Genomic DNA, 19913 nt, shown 5'->3' on the forward strand with positions numbered 1-19913 from the left:
GAAAATGAAACCTTCCAAGTGTGTGCAAGATGCGAGGACGCTTGGCTCTCCCCTTTCCTCCTTCTGCTGGGCCGCTGCACAGAAGACTTATCGTCAGTTCATCATCCTGCTGTGGCGGCAGAAAATCAGCTGGAAATTGAACTTAATTCCGGCTCTGCAGCTGGAGATGTTCCCAGCTCCAAGAGAAATTTATGTTCTCCTTGCTTCCTCGTGGCATGATTTAAATGTAGTTGGTTATACGAGGGAAGATCCTGGCAGGTTCAGCACCAAGGTGTAGCTGCGCACCCCCAGCGCAGGCTGGGGCCAGGGACCCCCCCCAGACATGCGTTCCCTCTGTGTGGGGCTGACCCATGTCCGTGGTTTTTCCCCGCTCCCACGACCGCGGCGGTTTGGTGCTTGGTGAAGTCATGGTGTTGGCTCCCTGTGTTACAGGGGAGGGGGGCACTGTGCGGATGGAGTCTGGCAGGGTTTTATTGGGGTCCCCTAGCGGGCTGGTGGTGGGAAGGAAGGCGAGCAGGGACCCTGGGCCACGAGCTTGTGTTGCCCGACCCACGGGGACTCGCTGCCCCCTTGCCCTTTGCTGCTTCTTCCTCCTGCACTCGACTCTGGGTGTGAGCCCCGTACCCGTGATTGTGGGTGCTCTGCTGTCACGGGTGGCCCTGGGCACCCCAGCGCTGCGGAGCTTCCCCATGCCCAGCCCAGAGCCGCTCCCTGGGGGCCACCTTCACTCGCACGGGGCCCTGCTGCTGCCCACCAGTCCCAGGGAGATGGGGCCGGCGGTGGGGCTTGGCTGCCCTCCCCCTGAACGTGGCCTCGGAGAGGGCAGGCGGCCCCCAGCCTTCCACTGTCGGCCGTAGCTCCCTCCCAGCAGGGTGGGGGCTGCCTGGAGCTTTCCATCGGGGAAGCCCCGAGCCCCCTGGTGCCCCTGCACTGGGGGTGCCACCAGGTGCGACCCTCGGAGCCGCCGGCTGCGCGGCACCAGCAGCCCCGGCTCATCCATCACCGCATCGCGCGCTCCTTCCCCCCGCTTTTAACTCTAGAGGGAGTAATGAACTTGAGCAGAGATCAATGCTATCTGGTCTGCTCTTATGTGGGTTTTATTCTGACATGCGGAAAACGCTGCAGCACGTAGAACTTCTTTAAAACTATTGATTTGTAACGGTGGCGCCAGGCAGCGCGGCCCCTGACTGGGGCGCGGTGCTCTGCCCAGGCCGACCCCGCAGCCCCCGCCTGCCGGGGCCGTAATGTGAAAAACGCTCGTGGTGTTGCTGCAGGAGGAACCCCGCTGAGGGCAGGGAGAAGAAATACCGCCTGTTTCCAAGTCCGATTTAAAGAATCTCTTTGTAGCAAGCATCCGTCTCCTTGTGGCAGGAAACACCTGAAATAATCTGATTTTTGCTGTTTATCTGGAGAGAAGATATCCTTCAGGGCGCTGTGTAGCGCACAGATAACATCCCAGGAGCGAAGGCTGCGCCTGTGCCTTCCTTTCCAGACGAAGCCTGGTATTAGGCAGCAGAGGCACCGCCTGCGGGCTCCTCCTCGCATTTCACACTTTCCGATCCGGGTGCGGGACCTGCCCGGGTCACGGTTCCCCCGCCCTGGGCCCGATCCGGACCTGCCCCATGCTGGGGGCCGTGCCCGGGGTCTCGGGGGGGGCGGCCCCCAGGTCCGCGCGGCTCGCGGAGTTTGGGGTCCTGCCTGCTGGGGGCACCCCGGGAGCGTGGCTGCGCCCCCGGCCCTCTCCTCCAGCAGGGGCCGCGCCGCGCCCCGCGCCCCGGGAGCGGTTCCGCGGGGGGAGGCCGGGCTCCGCGGGCTGCGGGACGCGACCCCCCCGCGCGTGGGGGGAGCTCCGGGCCGGGCCCCGCTCCCGCGCCGCGCCGGGTGCCGCCCGCGGGGGGTGCGGGGGGCGCGGGGGGCGCGGGGGGCGCGGGGGGGTGCGGGCGGGGCGCGGGCGGGGCGCGGCAGCCCCCCCCCGGGGCCGCGCGTGGGGCGCGTGGGGCCCGGCCCCGCCCCGCGCACTTTAAGAACGGAGCGTGGGAAAAACTTTGGGGGTGTGCGCGGGGCCGGGATCCCTCCGCCGGGCGGGGGAGGCTCCGGGCGAGCCGCGGCACCGCCTCGCCGCGCGGCGCCCTCCGCGCGAGGGAAGAGCTCCGCAGCGCGGCGGCGCCGGGACCGCGGCGCGGCCCCGGGGACAGGGCTCGGCCCGGCGGCGCCGCCGCCCCCGGGACGGACGCGCCCGCGGCAAGATGGGCGCCCTGGCGCTGGCCCTGGGGATTTTCCACTACCTGGGGCTCTACCTGCAGCTCGGCGCCGCCTCCCGGCACCCCCCGTGGGACGCCCCGGCGGCGGGCAGCGGTGAGCGCGGGCGGCGGGCACCGGGCGGCGGGCACCGGGCGGCGGGCACCGGGCGGCGGGCACCGGGCGGCGGGGCGGGCGGCGGCGGCGGCTGCCGGGGGGGCCGGCGGGCACGGAGCGCTCCCGGGGCTCGGTGCCCGGCGGCGCCGGTCCCCGGGGCTCGGTCCCCGCGGTCTCGGCCCGGGGCTGGCGGCGGGGCGGGGCGGGTCCTGCCCGGGCTGCGGGACGGGGGCGGGGGCCGGGGGCCGCGGCGGTGCCGCGCTCCGTCGCGCCGGCGGCTGCGGGGAGCCGGGGGCTGCGGGCGGCCCGGCCGAGCCGGGGCTGGGCTCCGCCGCTCCGCTCCCCGCCGCCCGGGGGCCGCCTCTGCCCCTGCCGCTGGGCGGCGGAGCCCGGGGGCTCGGCACGGCGCGGCCCCGCGCACGGCGCCGGGTAAGTGTGCGCCCCCGGGCGTCCTCGTGCACGGCGCCGTGCATCCCGTGCGAGCGTGCATCGCTGTGCTCAGCACTGTGCATCCCGTGTGAGCGTGCATCCTCGTGCACAGTGCCATGCATCCCGTGTGAGCGTGCATCGCTGTGCTCAGCACTGTGCATCCCGTGTGAGCGTGCATCCTCGTGCACAGTGCCATGCATCCTCGTGTGAGCGTGCATCCCTGTGCTCAGCACCGTGCATCCCCGTGTGAGCGTGCATCCTCGTGCACGGCGCCGTGCATCCTCGTGTGAGCGTGCATCCTCGTGCACAGTGCCGTGCATCCCCGTGTGAGCGTGCATCCTCGTGCACAGCGCCGTGCACCTGCTGCTCAGCACCGTGCGCTGCTGCGCACCCTCGCAGCAGGAGCAGCTCCACTGCTGGCTCTGGTCGGGGGGAGCCTCTTCCTGCAGCCCCCGAAGAGAAAGTCTGCTCTAGTGCGGGGGCACCCCCAGCTCTGGGGTACAGAGCAGGTGACGGGGACACCTCTGAGGACGGTGCCGGGAGCTGCCTTTCTCTCGCCGTGCTGACACGGGAGGGTTTAACCCAAGCCCCAGAGGTGCGACCGCGGGGTCTCTGCAGGAGCTCCGCTGCGGGGTTGCCGCCAGCCCCCGGCGCGGCTCTGGAGCAGGAGGCACCGGAGCTGCTCCCTGCCCCGAGGAGCCTCCAGGCAGAAGCGGCCCCGCGGTGGCCGTGCCGTGCCGGGGCTGCGGGGATGCCGCGTCCTGCAGCAGTGCGGTACGTGGGCCGGCAGTCACCCGTCTGCGCCGTGCGGGAGGTTTGCCTTCGCACCGGTGGGGTAAAGGCAGGAGGATTTCCGGACCCGCCAGCCCGGCATGCCGGAAGGAGATGTGGGCGAACAGCCTCCATTATCCTCTGCTGCTCCCCTCAGAAATTCAGCAATAGGCAAATAAATAGTGAAATGGTTGCTGCGAGGAAGAAGGGAGCAAAGGAGAAAAATATTCTGGTAGGGTAAGTGCACTTTGGAGCCACATTACAGCTTTCAACTACGAGCAGTTCTGCAGCAACTCACTTAATCACAACAGAAACCTTTATTAACGATACTGAAAAGCAGTGAGTAAGTGGGTCATGTATAATAAGCCATTTGTGTTCAGTAGGTGAATACCAATTTGATAAAAGCTGTGTGCTGAAAACCTGTATAAATTGCTGTTTAGCAGATTGGAGATTGATCATCGCGTTACTCGCCGGTGCAGCTTTCCCTGGCACGGCGGGGCCGGGGCGCGGAGGGGCAGGATGCGGCCGGCCGGGCAGAGCGGGGCTGCCGGGGCCGGGCAGCTCCTGCCGGGCTCTGCCGCAGCCGCCCGAGCTCGCCGCCACCATCTCGCAGAGCCTCTCCCGCGTCCGGCCCGGCCGGGAGCGCGTTCGCTGTTATCTTTCCCTTGGCCCCAGGTGCGGGGAGGGAACCGAACGGAAACTCGGCGGGCATCAGGGGGCTGCTACAGAGACCTGCGCCCTGCGGGTGAGGCCGACTCCTCCATCCGACGTCCCCGCAAGCACGAGCGATGCGTTTCCAGCTCGCATGGCAGCAGGAGCTGCTCTGGGAGGGAAAAGAAGTCTCTGCCAAAGAAAGTCCTTTCCCTGTCCCCACGGCAAGGGCTCTGCCCGGCAGCCAGCGCCAGGCTCCGGGGTGCGGCTCCGCCGCCAGCCCCGCGGCCCCCAGGATTGCGGTGGGCAGCAGCACAGCTCCCCGCCGCCCCCGCGAGCCGCGCTCCTCTCCTCGGGCTGGCTCCTTCAATTATTCATGCACCCCAGCGCAGACAGCGTGTGCGCACTGGGCTGGCGCCATCGGCTTTCAAACCTGCGCCGGCTGGGAAGCGCCAGCCTCCTTCCCAGCCTGTCTGCTCCTGGAGCGGGCAGGGAGCCGCTTGGTAAGCAGCTTGCATTGCCGGGGAGGAGAATCCTGTCTCCTTCCTCGCATCGTTTGCAAGTGTTAGTGTCTCGCCATCAATAAAGCTGCTAGTTGAATGGCTGAAGGCTGGAGGGAGCGGTGCCCCGACTCCCCGGGGTGCTGCCCTTCTCCTTTGTCTCACACGCCAATGATTATTCTATCAATTACTTTCATAAACACTTTGCATTGTGCTGGATTTTTTCATGCTTCCTGGTGGGAATACTCCATCCGATGTGTTTTTCCTGCTGCTGTTCGTGCAGTCATTCAACGCAATTACTTCTGACACCTCTCCTCATCAAATGTCTGCGCTTTCTTTTCCCTTGAAGAAGGCTGACAGACGATGGGCCAGACACTGGGAATTATTACGTTAGGACAGTGACAGCCAATTTTAATCATAACGCTCCCTGGGAGCGAGGCAGCACACCGGAGCGAGCAGCCGGCGCGTTCGGCAGCAGCGCTGGCGCCGCGGGCAGGGCAGCAGGGCCGGGGCGCAGGAGCGGGGGCACGGAGCTGGAGGCTTCGCTTTGCCCCCCTCCGGCACCTGCTCTCGGGGTGCCGGGCTTGGGGCTCGCCCACCCGGGCACCACCTCGGGCGCTGCCTCGGGCGCTCTCCGTAGCAGCTGCGTGGGGGTTGCGGTTCATGGCACAAGGGCTCGGGGGCGGTCGCTGTTCCCAGCCCGTCGGCGCAGGGCCTGGCTGTGCCCTGCACCTTTCTCCGTGGCCTTTTGCCCCGGCTCGGGTTTGGCTCCCGCCTCGCTGCCCACGCGCGGTGGGACACAGGCGGCTCTGCCGCGGCCGGTGCCTTGTGCTGGGGGTGCCCGGCGTGAGGCCTCGTGGGCTGGGTCTGCAGCTGCGCCCGGCTCTGTGCGCCCCATCCCAGTTAGCGCACAGCACCCGGTGCCTTGCCCGGCCGCAGATCATCCCCCAGCAGATGAGCACCACGAGCAGGTGACGTCTGAAGGACAGGCTGCCAAACGCCGCCTGGGGTCCCTCAGGGACCATAGTAACAGGCCAATTTTTATTTTTTTTTTGCTACTTATGCTATCAGATAACTGCTCCTCCTCGTTCCCTTCGGGAGTGAATTGTCTGAGAAGCATTACTCCACACAAGCAATCCGAGAGCAGAAAGTCCCCTGCCTGCACGAGGCACTTGCCCAGCGCCGGGGCGAGCGGGGCTCTCGCTGTCGGCATCTCCTCTGCTGCAGCGAAACGGGCAGGGGCTGCGGGCTGCAGCCCAGCCCCCGGTTGTCAAATATTAGAAATACTCGCAGGTTTCAAGGTTAATTCAAACTCCCTGGCAAGGTGAGCTCTGGCCTGATCACAATCACAAAATTAGTTGGATTTTTATGTTGTTTTTAATTTACGCTGCAAAATTGAGGTAATTCTGCTGCTAATATGACAGTAAATAGCGGCAAAGAAATGGCTCTGCCGCACCCACGTGCGAGCACGAGCCCTCCCTGTCCCCAGGCAGTGTTTGTGGGGCTCCAACCTGACGCCTCCTTGGAAGAGGGGCAGGTGCAGAACCGCCGGAGCCGCGCCGTGCGTCCTTTGTGCTGGAGCACGGCGGGACCTTCGGTGGGGAAAGCTGGCCCCGGGCTGGGATTCGGGGTTGCTCTCTGCAGCCTCGGGGCAGGTTTCAGATCTGCAGCTGGAGCCAAGGCTGGGGGGAGCTCCGGGGGTCTGCGGGAAGGAGAGGAGGTGTCTGCGCCGGCTGCAGCCAGAGCTGCCGGCCCTGCTCTCACCGGTGACTCCAGCCATCACACCGCTGTTTATGCGCTGTTTTTTTTTTCCGTGATCTGCTTTTGGTGACCAGGGGCCAGCATCCCTGCGCGCGGGCTTATTAGGAGGAGATTCATTCATAGATTTGAATGGGCAGATGGGAACAGGAGGGCGATTTTCGGTCCAATCTGCATAGAACAAGCCAGAAACCCCGTGTCCCTGGGGGCACAGCACGGCGAGGGCATGGAACAGCATCTGTCCGCCTGCAGGGCAGCGTGCGGGGACGTTCTGGTCCCCTGGTGACCCCTGAACAGGGAACCCGCACCGGGGGTCGGGAGGCCCCCTGGCACCGCGCGGCGGCCGTCGGTGCCTGCGACACGAGGTCGGCCAGGAGGGACGCGGCTACCTGGGGACGGGGCAGCGCCCGCGGGCTGCTGTTGGCTGTCGGATGCAGCCGCTCCTCCTGCGGCCGTGCAGGCAGACGGCACGGAGCAAACCCAGCCCGTGGAGCGGCTCTGGGGAGCCGGCTGGGGTCAGGGGGGGGTTTGCCACTGGCATGCCAGCGGGCAGCATCCCTGGGGAGGGCTGAGTGCTGCCGGCAGGCGCCGGGGCGGAGAGCGTGGGGACGGCTGTCACTGCCACCCTGCGTGCTCCTCGCAGGTTCCTCCATGCCTGCACTTCGCTGCCAGCCAGGAGGGAGCAGCTCAGCTCTCCGGCAGCTCCTGCAGCTGGGTCCTGCCTCTGGTTGAGCCCCTGGTGATGGTGGCGGTGAGCGTCGGCGCGGGGTGACCTCGCTGTCGGCTCCTGCTGCTCGCAGTCTGGGCGCAGACATGGGCCAGCCCTGCTGGGTGCCTCCTGGGGGTGCGGGCTGTAGGTGGGACGCAGCCGCTGATGCTGCCTGGGGTGGGGTCCGGGTTGGCACTGCCAGGGGATGCCCCTCGCCCCAGCGCAGACCCAGGGTCGCTGCGGCCAAGCCTGGGGCCAGTTTCCTCCCAGTTCCTCCCCAGGCCCCTCACTGCGCTCCTGCTGCAGGGGTGCGAGGGGGGGCGGTCGAGGGAGAGGATTATCGGGAGAGCGCGGCTGAGCTGGCAATTAGTTCTCTGAGTGTCTTGACTCACCGAACCATAATAAACCATGAATTATGACTCGGAGCTTTGTGAAGAGAAAGAATAAGCCACACTTGATCGCAGCCCAAAACACAATAGCGGCAGTCCGGGGGAGGGGGCGGGGGCGGCGGCAGCAGCAGCAGCTCTCGCAGCGGTCCTGCGCCCCCCGCACCCGGTCCTGCGCCCCCCGCACCCGCCTGCTGTGTCCTCCCCTCCCTGGGGGCTGTGGTTCCCCAGCCTCATCCCCGAGCCCCTTTCCCTCTGCTTCTCCCCTCCCACGCTGGCCGTGTCGTGGCAGGATTTGAGGGCGATGCTGCCCAGACCCCCCCCCTTCCCAAGGCGCGGGGCTCGGGTGCTGAGCGGGGGGTGGCTGCGGGATGGGGCCTGCTGCTGGTGCTGGGTGTGCCCCTGCCTGCAGCCCCGGCCCGGCTCTTGCTCAAGCCCTTGGCCCCAGATCTTCATCGCTCGGCCCCAAGGCGGTTCCTGCAGAGCTTAGGGTGGCCCCAGCCCCGTGGGCTGAGCCCTGGGAGCTCGGGGGGCCGGGAGTGGTGCAGGGCTGGTAGGGGGGGATCGGCCCCCAGCAGCCCCCGCTGGAGGGGAGCGGGCGCTGGAGCCGTCCTGCCCCTGGGGCCGCAGCTCCTCCTGCCTCCCCGGGCAGAGACGTGCCCGACGGGGGCTGTGGTGGCTCAGTGGGGTAAATAATTCACAGAGCAAGCTAGAGCACTAACCAGGTAATTAATATGCATTTGCAAGTACCCAATACATATTTAACCACCCTTCAGTGCATGTTTACACAAATATTACCCTCCTGCATGCCCACGTAAGCCACAGCTCGGGGCACTGCAGCACGGGGCTGCCCCAGCCGGGTACCCGCAGGAGCGCCCTGACCGCTGTGCGTCCCTCCTGGCCCCGGTCCCTGCCGTGTCGGCTGCTGCTGGGGCCGGCTCTGGGGTCTCTGTGCCTCCTGGTTCCCCCCCCCGCCCTTTTCCTTGGCTCCTGCGGAGCTGCTCCCCCAGGCTCTCCCGTTCTGCTCGTGCTCCCCTCACCCGGGGGTGCCCCTGCCTGCTCCGCACCCGTCTGTTCGGTGGGGCGTTATGAAGTGATTCCGGCAGGCTCGCGCAACGTTTGCCAACCTGCGGGTGCCCCCAGGTTAATTCCCCCCCCCTTATCTCTGCGATGCTCCCACTGCCCCCGGGGGCTCTGCTCCCCAGCAGCCCCAGCCCTGCGCAGTGAGGCCGGTGCCTGCGGGGCCGCATCCTGCGTACATCCAAATTCGGGAGCTGGAGCAGCAGCACCAGGAGTGGGCTGTGGGTGCCTGGGGCTGGGAAAGCCACCAGACCCACGGGCACCTGGGGGGGTCCCCATGGAGCAGAGAGCGCCAGGGCCCCCCGAGGGGGGCGCAGGGTCCTGCGTGCGGGGGGGACGGGCGCAGGGCTCCCACGGTCGCTTCCAGGCACCCAGCATGGATGTGGCCTTGCGGCAGGGGCCCCGTCCTCTCCGCTCCCTCCCGTGGAGGCGGCCACGGGGCTGGATCCTGCCCCCGCGGGGAGGGAGCCGGGCAGCTGCTATATCTCCGGTTTATGAGAGCACCAAGCTGTCCCAGCAGGCGTTTTCAATTCCGTTTATCTGTGTTTCCCCATTGAGTTCATTTTATTTCCCCTGATTTTTGTTTCCAGGAAGATTTATTGATCCTGATTTTCTCAGTTTATGACAGGTAGCAGGCCATAAACCACGCGGAGCCGTGAGCCCGTTGCAGTCCCCCTCCCTTTGTCTGGGAGGACGCGGTGCCAGCGCCAGCGGACGGGAGAGGGACGGGGCTGGGGGCTGCGGGGGGGGCAGGGGGCGGGCGGGGGGCCGCAGCGCTCGCAGCCCTGTGTGCGTGGAGCAGACCTCTGCTTGCCCCCGCCATGCCGGGGCTGCGGGGCGGAGGTGAAGGAAGGAGCGTTCGGTGTGGGGCTGCCCCATTGCACAGCCCCCCCGGTGCCGTGGGCTCCTCTGCCCGGCCCCCTGCAGGGGGGCAGCGCTGGGGCTGGCGCGAGCCCCACGGTGCCGCATCCCCGCTGCCCCCATGGTGCCAGCGGTGCCCCCACCACTGCGGGAGGCGGTTTTAGCCACGGTGCTCTCTGGGGGCACTTGGGCACCGGGTGTCCTCTGATGCGGGAGCCCTGCTCCTTGCAGGGGCACGGCACGGGCTGGAGGAGGCTCTGCGCTGCTGTGGCCACGCTGCTCCGTCCTCGCCCTGCCACCAGCTCCACTGTGACAGCCCCGTCACTGCTTGCCTCGGAGGGTCCCCAAACTGTTAATCGCTTTCGTAGGCCATTGAGAAGCGCAGGAGCCAGCTGCCAATTCACTGCCTGATCAGAAGGTAACACCATAATAGCGCTAATTAAGGCGATTCTTTGTTCTACCTCTGCCGGCAGCTGGGTCTGATGCTCCTGCCCTTGTCCTCGGCATGTGCTGCCCGCCCCGTGCCCGGCGGGTTGGAGGTCGGACAGCGATGGCAGGCAGCGAGACGGGGTCTGGCGATGGCTGAGCCGGGGCTCTGGATTGAGCCGGGGCTGGGAGCCCACCGAGGCTCTGTGCAGCCCCGCACGGGCGCCTTCCTTAGCAAGCCCTGCCAGCCCGCAGCTAGCCGTGCCCACGCTGTTCATCCCGCCTCAACTCCTGAGCTCTCAGCTTTGCCTGTGGGCCTGGCCCGATGGTGAGGCTCAAAAACCCCGCAGAGCAGTGGATCCGAGGAGGCGCCTGCTCCCGAGCAGGGCTGTGACCTGCTGGCCTGAGCCCCCGGCGCTGCCTCTGCTCCTCCGGGCGTCCCCGGAGATGGGAGACCCCCGGGGGCTCTGCCTGCTTCACGGGGCTTTGCTGTGGCACTGCGGGGGGGAGCGGTGAGGCGGGGGGAGATGAAGGGCTGGGATGTGCGGGGAGGTGTCCTCACCTCCCCTCGTGCTGTCAGACATTATTTACATCCCGATTCCGCTCCCACTGCCCTCGCTGGGTGCTTTATGAGCTGTCTGCTGCGAGCCCCCGCCTGCCGCTCACGGGGCGCACAGGGTGGGGGGCGAAGGCTCCATCCCCCGGCTGGTGCTCCTGCTCGCGGACCAGGGACATCCCTGCAGGACCCGGGGGACCCCCGGCACTCGGTGAGGATGGGGCCATGCTTGGTCTCGGCTGTGGTCCCAAACCCACGCCAGTCCGTTCCGCAGTGTGGGTTTTTAGGGTTAGGGCAGAAACGCGGGGCTGGCCGAGGGGTGCAGCCTGCCTGCCCGCTGCCTGCGGCCTTTGTGGCCTCGTGTGGCCGCATCCTGAGCGGTGCTGAGGTTCCTCAAAGCCTCTCTGCTGGAGCCCAGCTCTGCCCTGGCAAAGCAGGACCCAGGCGGCAGCAGGAGGGGTCCTGGGGCAGGGGCTGGTGCCCTGGGTTGGGGGCGGACGCCTCGGGCAGGGGGCCCTGGCAGCACCCGCCTGGGTGTGGATGTGCTTCGGGGAGGCCGAGCCCTGAAGTTAATTAATACGTAGCTTCCCAATTAAAATCTGAAAGAAAGAAGGTGCATGATTCCGTCAAGCCTTTTCTCCGCTCTCTGCCAAATTCCCGTCCGTGGGAGCTGATTTTAATTGTGTTCCGAGTAATTCAGCCATGGGCTGCGGACCTCGGGCCGCCCAGCACAAAGCCTGCCCCTCAGGCTGCAATTAAAGCCCTGCAGGCTGCCTCCGGAGAGCAGCCGGGGAGATGTGGTGGGGTGGAGGAGGGCGCACGGTGCCCGGTGGGGCGGCCGGCGGGGGTCAGGGGGTGTCTGCGGGACCCCGGCTCTGGGGAGGGGGCTGGGGGTCAGGCGGCTGCGGCGCCCGTGGGGTCGGCTCCTCTCGCTGTGCTGTGCAGTGTTTAAATAAAGCCATAGCCGGGGTTACGGGAAAGCCTCTGCGTGCTAGTGAGAGCAGCAGGCAGGGCTCTTAGACCGGGGGTTGTTGCAGGGTCTGCTCGGTAAAGGGCTTCCAGCTCGCTGGGCGTTGCTTGCCTTCACCTGGCTGGCAGTCAGCTGGGAGCAGGGGGGGGGACGCATCTGCCACCGCTGTGCAGGGACGGCGTGACCATGGCGTGACCACAGCGTGACCATGGCGTGACCGCGGCACAACCACAGCTGGCGGTGGGGCCTGGCCCAGGGGAGGGGTCCCACAGAGGGCTCTGGTCCCAGTGGGCTCTGGTCCGGGGCGGGTGCTGAGCCTCGTGCCGGCTGTGCCACGTGTCGCTTTGCAGCCAGCGCCGGGCCCTCGTGCGCTGCGCGCGGCCCCAGACCGCGGGACCTCGTCCCCAGCCGCGGCTTCCTCGGCTCTCCTGCGTGGCACCCGCGTGCCTCCCGGGGCCAGGTCCTGTGCGAGCGGGGGCAGCGGGAGCAGTGCCGGGAATTCAGCTGGGAGAGCGGGACACTCGTTAAGCCCCTTATGCTATGTATTTTCCTCAGTTCCCCCGCTAAGATGGATTAAAGGAAAGCGATAAGTGTAAGGGATTTCCGTGCATCCAGGGGGACAGAGAGATATTAAAGGTATTAACTTTTCTGTCTAGGCTGATAATAATTCGTTTTCAGGCGGGATCAGGGCTTGGCGAGAAGCCCTGGGGAGCTGTGCGCGGCTCCCAGAGGGGTGGGTGTCCTCTGGGGGCACCCAAGGGACCCGTGCGGCAGCTGGGAGCTGGCAGCACCGGCAGCACGTGGCAAGGAGCGGGACAGATCCTGCTGGGGGCTGGGCGGGTGAAGGCGGCAGGGCCGGGTGGGGGCACCGTGCTGCCCCCTCCACGTGCACTTGCCCACGAGGATCCTGGGGACGTGGGCGCCTGCGTCCTCCTTGCGTCCAGCCCCGCTCCGGAGCCGTTTCCAGCGGGACCGGGGCCACCCCAGGGCAGCGGGGGGGGCTGGCAGCCCCGGGTCCGGCTGTGCCAGCGCGGGGGGCTCAGCCCCCATGCCCACGCTGTGCCGGGGAGAAGACGCCGTGACAGGCGCCGCAGATTGTGACAATAACATTTCCTAGTGACCTGCACGCTGGGGCCGCCTTAACAGAGGAACAATAATCTCTCCAGAGAAGATGAAAAGAATTCTAATTACATCTCCGAACAATATTTGTTTTGAGAGAGGAAAGCAAACCATATGGCATGTGGGAGACTGTTTGGGGGCCGCATTAAACAAGGATTTGTTTTTCATTTATGCTCTGATTTAAGCGGAGATGCGATCACGCTTCATGTGTTTACTACCTCTTGGAGGCGCGTGGGGTCCCGCGCCCGCTCCGGGGCAGGGGGGCGCCGCGGGCACGGGGTCACCCGAGGGGCTCCCGCTGCCTCGCTGCCCTGGGCTGCTGCGGGCAGGGCCGCGGGGCTGGGCCGCTGGCGGCGGGGGAGATGGGGATGGCAGCGGCCACCCCTGCGCGGCAGGGACGGGTCCAGCGAGGAGCTTGGGGGGGCCGTCCCCTCGCCACGGCTGTCGGGTTGGCCGGGGAGGGGACGGGTCCGGGTGCTCCCGGCGGCCCCGCTGGCGGCACCGTCCCCGCAGGCACCCACAGCCCCGCTGTGCCTCCTGCAGCCCTGTTCACCGAGACCCCGCACGACATGACGGCCCAGGCCGGCGAGGACGTGGAGATGGCGTGCTCCTTCCGAGGCAGCGGCTCCCCTTCCTACTCCCTTGAGATCCAGTGGTGGTACGTCCGCAACCACAAGGACTGGACGGACAAACAGACGTGGGCTTCCACCCAGGTAACGGCCCGTCCTGCCTCTCCCTCCCGCTGTGGACCAGAGCCCTTCCCCACGCTGTCCGCAGGGGGTTGCCCTGCGTCCCGTACCGGTGTCCCCAGCGCCCCCCCGGTCTGCAGAGCACCGGGGCCCTCCCGTGGCTCAGGACCGCTGCAAGGGGTGCGCATCCCCCGGCCGTGCCGAGGGTGCTCGGCGGTGGGAGCGGGGCAGGGCTGTCCTGGTGTCCTGCCCCAGCAGCCGTGGGGCCAGATGGCACGTCCCCGGGGATCTGACACAGGGTGGGGGGGTTGTCTTTGTGCTGCTGCCTTCGCCCATCTCATCACAAACTTGTTCTGTCGTATCCATCCCTGCATCATCCCCCCCAGCCCCCCCTTGTTTTCCCCCATTTCCATGTATATCGGTCTTGGCAAACAGCTGTCTCTTTATTTCTCTTTCTGTTCACACAGAGATAAGGGCCAAATAATGGAAAGGCAGCTTTAGGTATTTTAATGAGCCTTTATTATTGTGTCTTTGGCAGAGCTGCTGCCGGCATTACCATAAATTGAGAGGCACGGGGCAGGGGCAGCGGGCGCGGGGCGGGGGCGGCAGCGTGGTGGGACCCCGACACCTGCACCCTGCTCGCTGCTGCCCAGCTCGGGGCTCTTCTGGGAGCGCTCGTGGCAACTGGGACAGGCGCTGGGCTGTGCGGGAGGGGGATTTTGGGGAGAGGCCCCCCCGCAGTGGTGATGCTGCAGCAGGCAGGGCTCTGGCCCCGGCCTCGGGTGGGCCCGCGGCCACTGCTGCAGCTGGGCTGTGGTGGGGGCAAGCAGCCCGGCCTCCCCGTGCCCCCCGCATCCCTCCCCTCCCTGTTTGCCCCGTGCTGCCCGCACGGCTCAAGTCTGCCCGGGTTCTGCCCAAACGCCCCTCGCCCTCCTCCTCCTCGCTCGGGGCTGTGCAGCCGCTGCTGCTCGCCCACCTCGGCCCCTTCCCGGCCCGGACTTTGAAGCTGGGCTCCTGGTGGAGGTGGGAATTGCTCTGATGGCTTCTCTCCCTCCTTCCAGCTCAACTAATGCTTTTTCTCCCCCTCTCCGGTCTCCCTCCCCCATCCCTCTCTTCCCAGCAGCTAAAAGCATCGCAGCAGGAGGAGGCTGGGAAGGACGCGACAAAAATAAGCGTGAGTTTTGATAATGATTCTTGCAAGGACTTTAATCGAGGGCACAGCTGTAACTTTTCCCCAGAACGCCGGTGCTCAAAATTGCACAGACCTGCTGGGGGGTGGGTGGGTGGGGGCTGGTTTCTTTGGGGGCTTTTGTCTCTCTCTTTGCAAGGGCCAAGCTGCCAGAACGCGTGTGCTGGGGGCACCAGGACAGCCTGGGCTGGGTTCTGGGGTGTCCTTCAGATGCGATTCCTGAAGGCATCCGAGGAGCGGGTTTACACTCAGGAGAGAATAATCTGATTTACTCCCTGGATTAGCATTCCAAAGCCATTTAGGCTCATGTGAACAGAATGAGAAGACACTAATTAGTTAAATAAAATAAATGCTCTCGGCCCCTTTGCTGTCGCACATGCGCCCTCGCCTGCGGCGGCTGCCCTGGCCGGGTGGTGCGGTGCTGTCCTCGCCACGGGGCGGGGGGCAGAGACAGAGCGCGTGTGGCCGTCGTCCTGCTGGTTCCCCCTCTGCCCCTGCTGCGTGGGCGAGGAGGGACGGCTGCGGGAGGCATGGGGTCATGGCCAGCATCAGCCCCTCTGCCCCGGTGCTCGTCCCAGGGCAAGGACAAAAAGTGCCGTGGCAAGTAGAATGCCAAAAAGCTTCATGATTTAGGGCATTGCCTCTCATTTCTCATCTGTGGGGATTAGCACATGTAAATTCTATTGCCGGTAATGAATTCCCCAGGGAGACAATATCCCCTTTGATCTATTTTCTTCATTGCTTCCCGAGGTTTGAGCCCCCATTTGTCACTTTTCTCATGATGGGCAATGTAACGCTCCCAGAATTAATGTCTGAAGCCCAGCAGGTGCCTTCAAAATCCCTCCCTGGGATTCTCTGGCTCGCTCTCGTGCGCAGCTGAGCGCTGACAGCGACCAGGAGCAGCAGTTCAGCCCCTTTTTGAAATGGAGATCTTCTGGCCGGACCCGAGGTGGCCACCCAGCTCTTAGGCTGGATCCGGCCCTGCTGCGGAGCTGCGGACGCCGACCCCTTGTGCTGCGGGTGCCGGGGTGCCGGGGCTGCCCTCCGCCCCAAGCGTCCCCAGCAGCTCGGGTGCCTCCAGCCAGGTGCGGGCAGTAGGAGCCGGCAGAAAGCTCTGCTAAGAACGTCTGCGCCGCATGGGAGAGCAGCTCTTGGTCCTCCTGCACTGCTGCTGCCCTGCTCCCACGTGGGTCCTTCTGCTCCTCCGGGCGGGGATTTCGGGCTGCCCCGTAGCTTGGCCACCCCGCACGTCCCGGGCAGAGCAGCTGTGGGCAGAACGACCTGGCCGGGCATGGGAGGGGAACAGGGCCAGGGCTCCTGCTCAACTCCGCCGTCGCATTTTTTCAGCATAATTAGGCAGTTAATTACATGCCGGAATGTAATCAATGCATGTGCGTGTGCAACTATGATTTATTTCGAAGCGCAACGGGTGTGATGCTTCCGCTGTTTCCTTCCAGATCAAGCCACCAGGGAGAGGCTTGAGATTTAAACTATTCTTTTTGTTATTTTAAAAGTCCTTGATTATTAAATGTTTACAGAATAAGGAAGATAAATGAACAAAGGCAAGACAACACCACAACTGGTTCTGATAAAATGCGCACAACAGACAAAGAAGCAATTGACTGAAAACAAACGGCAGCTAGTAAAACAATACGAAACAATGTAGATCCCATGCAGAAACCATCACACTAGGCACCCGCTTGGCCATGTTTTACCCACCAAAACAGACTCGGCGGGATATCAGACAGCCCGCACCCAGCTCACCTCGCGGCACAAGGGACGGGACAGCCCGTGCTGCCCTGCGGGACGGTGCCGCGGGGCGTCCCTGCGGCGCTGCGGGGGTTTGAAGCAAGCCCACCCTGCGGTGGAGCTGCATTTCCAGAGCCAGAGGTTCTCCTGCCCCAGCGGCATTTTGAGGGGCTGGAGCAGCCGTTTGCTGTGCAGTAGCAAACACACAGTTCTGGGTTTATCGTTTTTCTCCCTTTCAGTCCTTTTTCAAAACAGCCTGATGTTTTGCCAAACGGTCGTGCACTGGTCGCCTGGGGACTGCAGGGAGCGGCCTTGTGTCCGTCCCGGCCCCGCTGTGGAGCGGGGGTCGCGTTGCTCTGCTCACAGCCGGTGGAGCTGGGAACATTACAGGCAGTCATAAAATTATCCAGCCCGTTATAATTCAGCCGCAGGACGAGGCTCGCTGACCTGCCAGGGCAGTGGTTCTGCTGGCCGACTGCAGTGCCAGCAAATGGGGGGGTTCTTTTATTAGTTCCAGATTTCCCAGCCATTAACTTCTAAGTGACTCCTTGTTCTGCTAACACAAAGGTTTTTCTTGAAGGTCCTCTCGCATTACGTCCTCGGTTTTCTCGCATGCTCCGTGCCACGGCCTTGTCACCCCCGGTGCCCCACAGCCCCCCAGGCTCCCCCACCGCAGGCACGGCTCAGCGCCTGCACTCAGCCCCTCCGTGGAGAAGCTGCGCTGCCGCCGGCAGCCCCCGAACCCCTGCAGGGTCCCTGCTGCAGGGTCCCTGTTCACGGCTGCACATGGGCTCTGCCGGAGCACCCCAGAGCCGCCCTTTGGGGTGGTCTCAACACCTCCACACGGCTCTGGCCGGCTCCAGGCAGCCCACGGTGTGCAGGACGTGCGGAGCTCACACGTGCTTGCGTTTGCGTGCGTGGCGTGGGCTCACGTGTGTTCGCGGGCCCTGGCGGCGGCAGCTCAGCCCTCGTGGCAGGGCCGCTGCTGCTGCTCCTGCCCCGGCCGCTGCCCGCTCCGGCGCTCCCCCCTCTGCCTTCTCAGCCAGGAGTTTGCGACTCTTTGGTTGCGGCTCCCAGCCCAATTTCTAAACACCATAAAATCTTCAGCTAACAAATGCGGTGGCAAGTAGAAAAATGGCCTTTGCCATCCAGTGTGATTATAGGGAACAGAGCCAGGGGCCTCAGGGCGGGTTATAAATCTGATTTATTGACCTAACCCAATAGCAGCCGCAGCTCTGGCTAGTGAGTAAGTCTTAAATTTCATTGGGTGATAAATACTGAGAGCGAATCAATTTGGTAGAAAAGCTAATTAGCCGGCGTGGTTACGCATCGATCTTCGAGCCCCGCTCGCCCGGGCGCACGCTGGGGATTTCATCCTATTGTGACCGAGGGCTGGGGCTGGGGGGGCCCTTCGGTCATTTTTGCTGCCCCGGAGGGACCCAGGACACGGCGTCACGGCACGGGTGGGGGCTGGCACCGCGGGGCTGGGGACACCCAGGGGCACAGGGGCTGCCTGACCCCCGTCTGCTCCGCCGCAGGTGGTGAAGGTGGTCGGCAGCAACATCTCCCACAAGCTGCGGCTGTCCCGGGTGAAGCCGGCGGACGAGGGGACGTACGAGTGCCGGGTGATCGACTCCAGCGACGGCAAGGCGCGGCACCACAAGGTGAAGGCGTACCTGCGGGTGGAGGAGGCGGGGGGCCTGGGGCACCCCCAGGACACCCAGCTGCGGGGCGCCCCGCTCCCGGACCCCGCCGTGCCAGGCTCAGCCCACGCGCACCACCACCACCACCACCACAAAGCCGGGAAGGAGCTGAAGAAGCGCTCGGTGGACGCCTCCTGCGTGCTGTAGGCAGGCGGTGCCGGGGGGGACGCCGGAGCCCCCCAGCCCCCGGACTCAGCGGAGCTGTCGAGGGTCCCGCGCTGCTACCAGAGACTGGCCCCACCGCCCCGCATCGCCCGCCGCCCCCCGGGCCCCCTCCTCCCGTCACCACCGCAGTTTCTTCCCCCACCCCATGGCGCAGCGGTGCTGGGGCTGGAGCGCGGGAGCAGGACGGGCACACCGGGGCCCCCAGCTCACCACTGGGGCTGGGACCAGTGCCAGGGCCATGCGCCCGTGCGTGGCGGTCCCCGTCCCCGCCGGCCCCACGCGGGGCAGACTCCCCGCTGCTTGCTGCCACCCGCTGCGCTGCGCGCCCCGGCTTTCTGTCCCTGCCCGCAGGGACACCCTTGTGCTCACCCCCTTGTGCTTTGCAGAGCGAACCCCATCCCTTTCCCCGTAGGAGGCCCAGTTTAGTTGCTCTTTTCCAGCCCCACAGCACATCTATAAGTTAGGGCATCCATTCTTAGGGACTGTATATATCGCCTCTCCCTCCCCTGCCTGTCCCAAAGCTGCCCCAGCACGTCGAGGCCTGAGCTCAGCGGAGGAAGGACGGCACGGCACGCTCCCGGCATGCTCAGCCGTTGGACGCGGGGTCTGGGGAGGCCCGGGACCGGAGCTGGCCCACCCCCGTGCATTGCTGCTCCCTGCCCTCCGCATTTCCCGGGGGAAGCGGGGGCTCACAGCCAGCTCCGGCTGCTGCTGCTCCATCCCCGGGGCTGCTGCTGCCCGTGACCCTGTTCCCGGCCATGCTCCCCTCCCGCCGCACTGCCCCGTGCCCCTCGCCCGGCTCGGGGGCAGATGGCAGAGTCTGGCCCCCATGGGCAAGTTCTGCTGCTGGGGAGGGGGCCGTGGAGGGGAGAGGGCTGGGGGCTCCCTGCTGCCCTCGCCCCCAGCCTGCACCCCCAGCTCCCTGCAGCTAATAAAGCTCCTTAACAAACCCTATGTGGGTCTCTGTCCTTGCGGGGGGGGCACGGGGCAGGGGCTCTGGCACTGTCTTGGGAAAAAAAAAGGGGCCCAGCTGGGGCTGCCCTCGGGCTGCTGAGCACTGCGATGCGCCCAGGTGGAGACGAGCATCAGGCACGCAGCTGGGGCTCGGTGTTAAAAGGGAGGCTGAGCTGCAGCAGGGTGGTGCTGGTCTGTGTGCAGGATGCGGCTCTGGTGAGTGGGGGCTGTGTTGCACCAGGGGTGCTTGGGGTGGGTGCAGCGGGGCCAGGCTCTGCCCCATCAGTTGGAGAGGAGCTCCCGGGGCTTCAGCAGCGCCCAGCTCAGCCCTGCTGCCCGTCAGGTGAGCACCTGCGCCGTGGCGTCCCCCGGCTCCTTTGTGGTTTATGAAGCTGTGGAGCTCCATTGCACTCGCCTCTTGGTGTGCTGATATTAAGCAATTTGTCATGCATTAGAGTAACAAAAGCAAAAGCTGCTGGCCTGGTGTCAGCCAGCGCTGGAGGCAGAGGAAGGGCACGGCCGGGGACGGCCACAAGAGCTGCTCTCCCCTTCGCCGCCTGCTGTGGGTTTCATTTGCAGGAGCCATGATCACACGGGAGTAAACTGCATGGGAGCCTATAAATACACCGGATACTTTGTCAGGAGAGAAATATTAACCAGCTCCAGGGAAAGGGGGCTTTTGTTGGAAATTCTGCTTTGCCACAAGCAATAACAGTGGCGGCTCTGTAGATCTCTCCCTGACGGAGCTGCTCGTGCTTGTGTTGCACTCTGATGCGTCTTGTCAGGGAAATGTATCTCTGGGGTGGGAGGAGAAGGGATGGGAGGAATCAGCTACCACTGTAATAAAAACAGTCTACAGGGGAGGAAAAGGAAGAGCTGGAGCTGCTTTGAGG

General features: G+C 65.4%; 1 protein-coding gene and 1 long non-coding RNA gene across 3 annotated transcripts; both read left to right on the plus strand.

Moving 5' to 3' along the window:
* The first annotated feature begins 2091 nt into the window (after window positions 1–2091).
* VSTM2L (V-set and transmembrane domain containing 2 like) lies at window positions 2092–19015 on the plus strand. Of its 2 annotated transcripts, none has more exons than XM_080558673.1 (4): window positions 2092–2355; window positions 13115–13284; window positions 14384–14434; window positions 17737–19015. In XM_080558673.1, exons 1-4 carry the CDS (start codon window positions 2247–2249, stop codon window positions 18046–18048), a joined length of 642 nt encoding a protein of 213 aa, XP_080414799.1. In that variant the 5' UTR covers window positions 2092–2246; the 3' UTR covers window positions 18049–19015. The 2 variants fall into 2 exon arrangements, with proteins under 2 accessions (XP_080414799.1, XP_080414798.1); XM_080558672.1 differs by having other exon boundaries at window positions 2093–2355; window positions 14381–14434.
* Window positions 2677–3984, plus strand: LOC308179073. Its single transcript, XR_013940168.1, has 2 exons — window positions 2677–2878; window positions 2917–3984. It is a non-coding gene; the product is annotated as an uncharacterized lncRNA (long non-coding RNA).
* Window positions 19016–19913: the final 898 nt, after the last annotated feature.

The sequence above is a fragment of the Anser brachyrhynchus genome (genome assembly GCF_964034855.1).
Source record: "Anser brachyrhynchus genome assembly, chromosome: 16".
NCBI lineage: Eukaryota > Metazoa > Chordata > Aves > Anseriformes > Anatidae > Anser > Anser brachyrhynchus.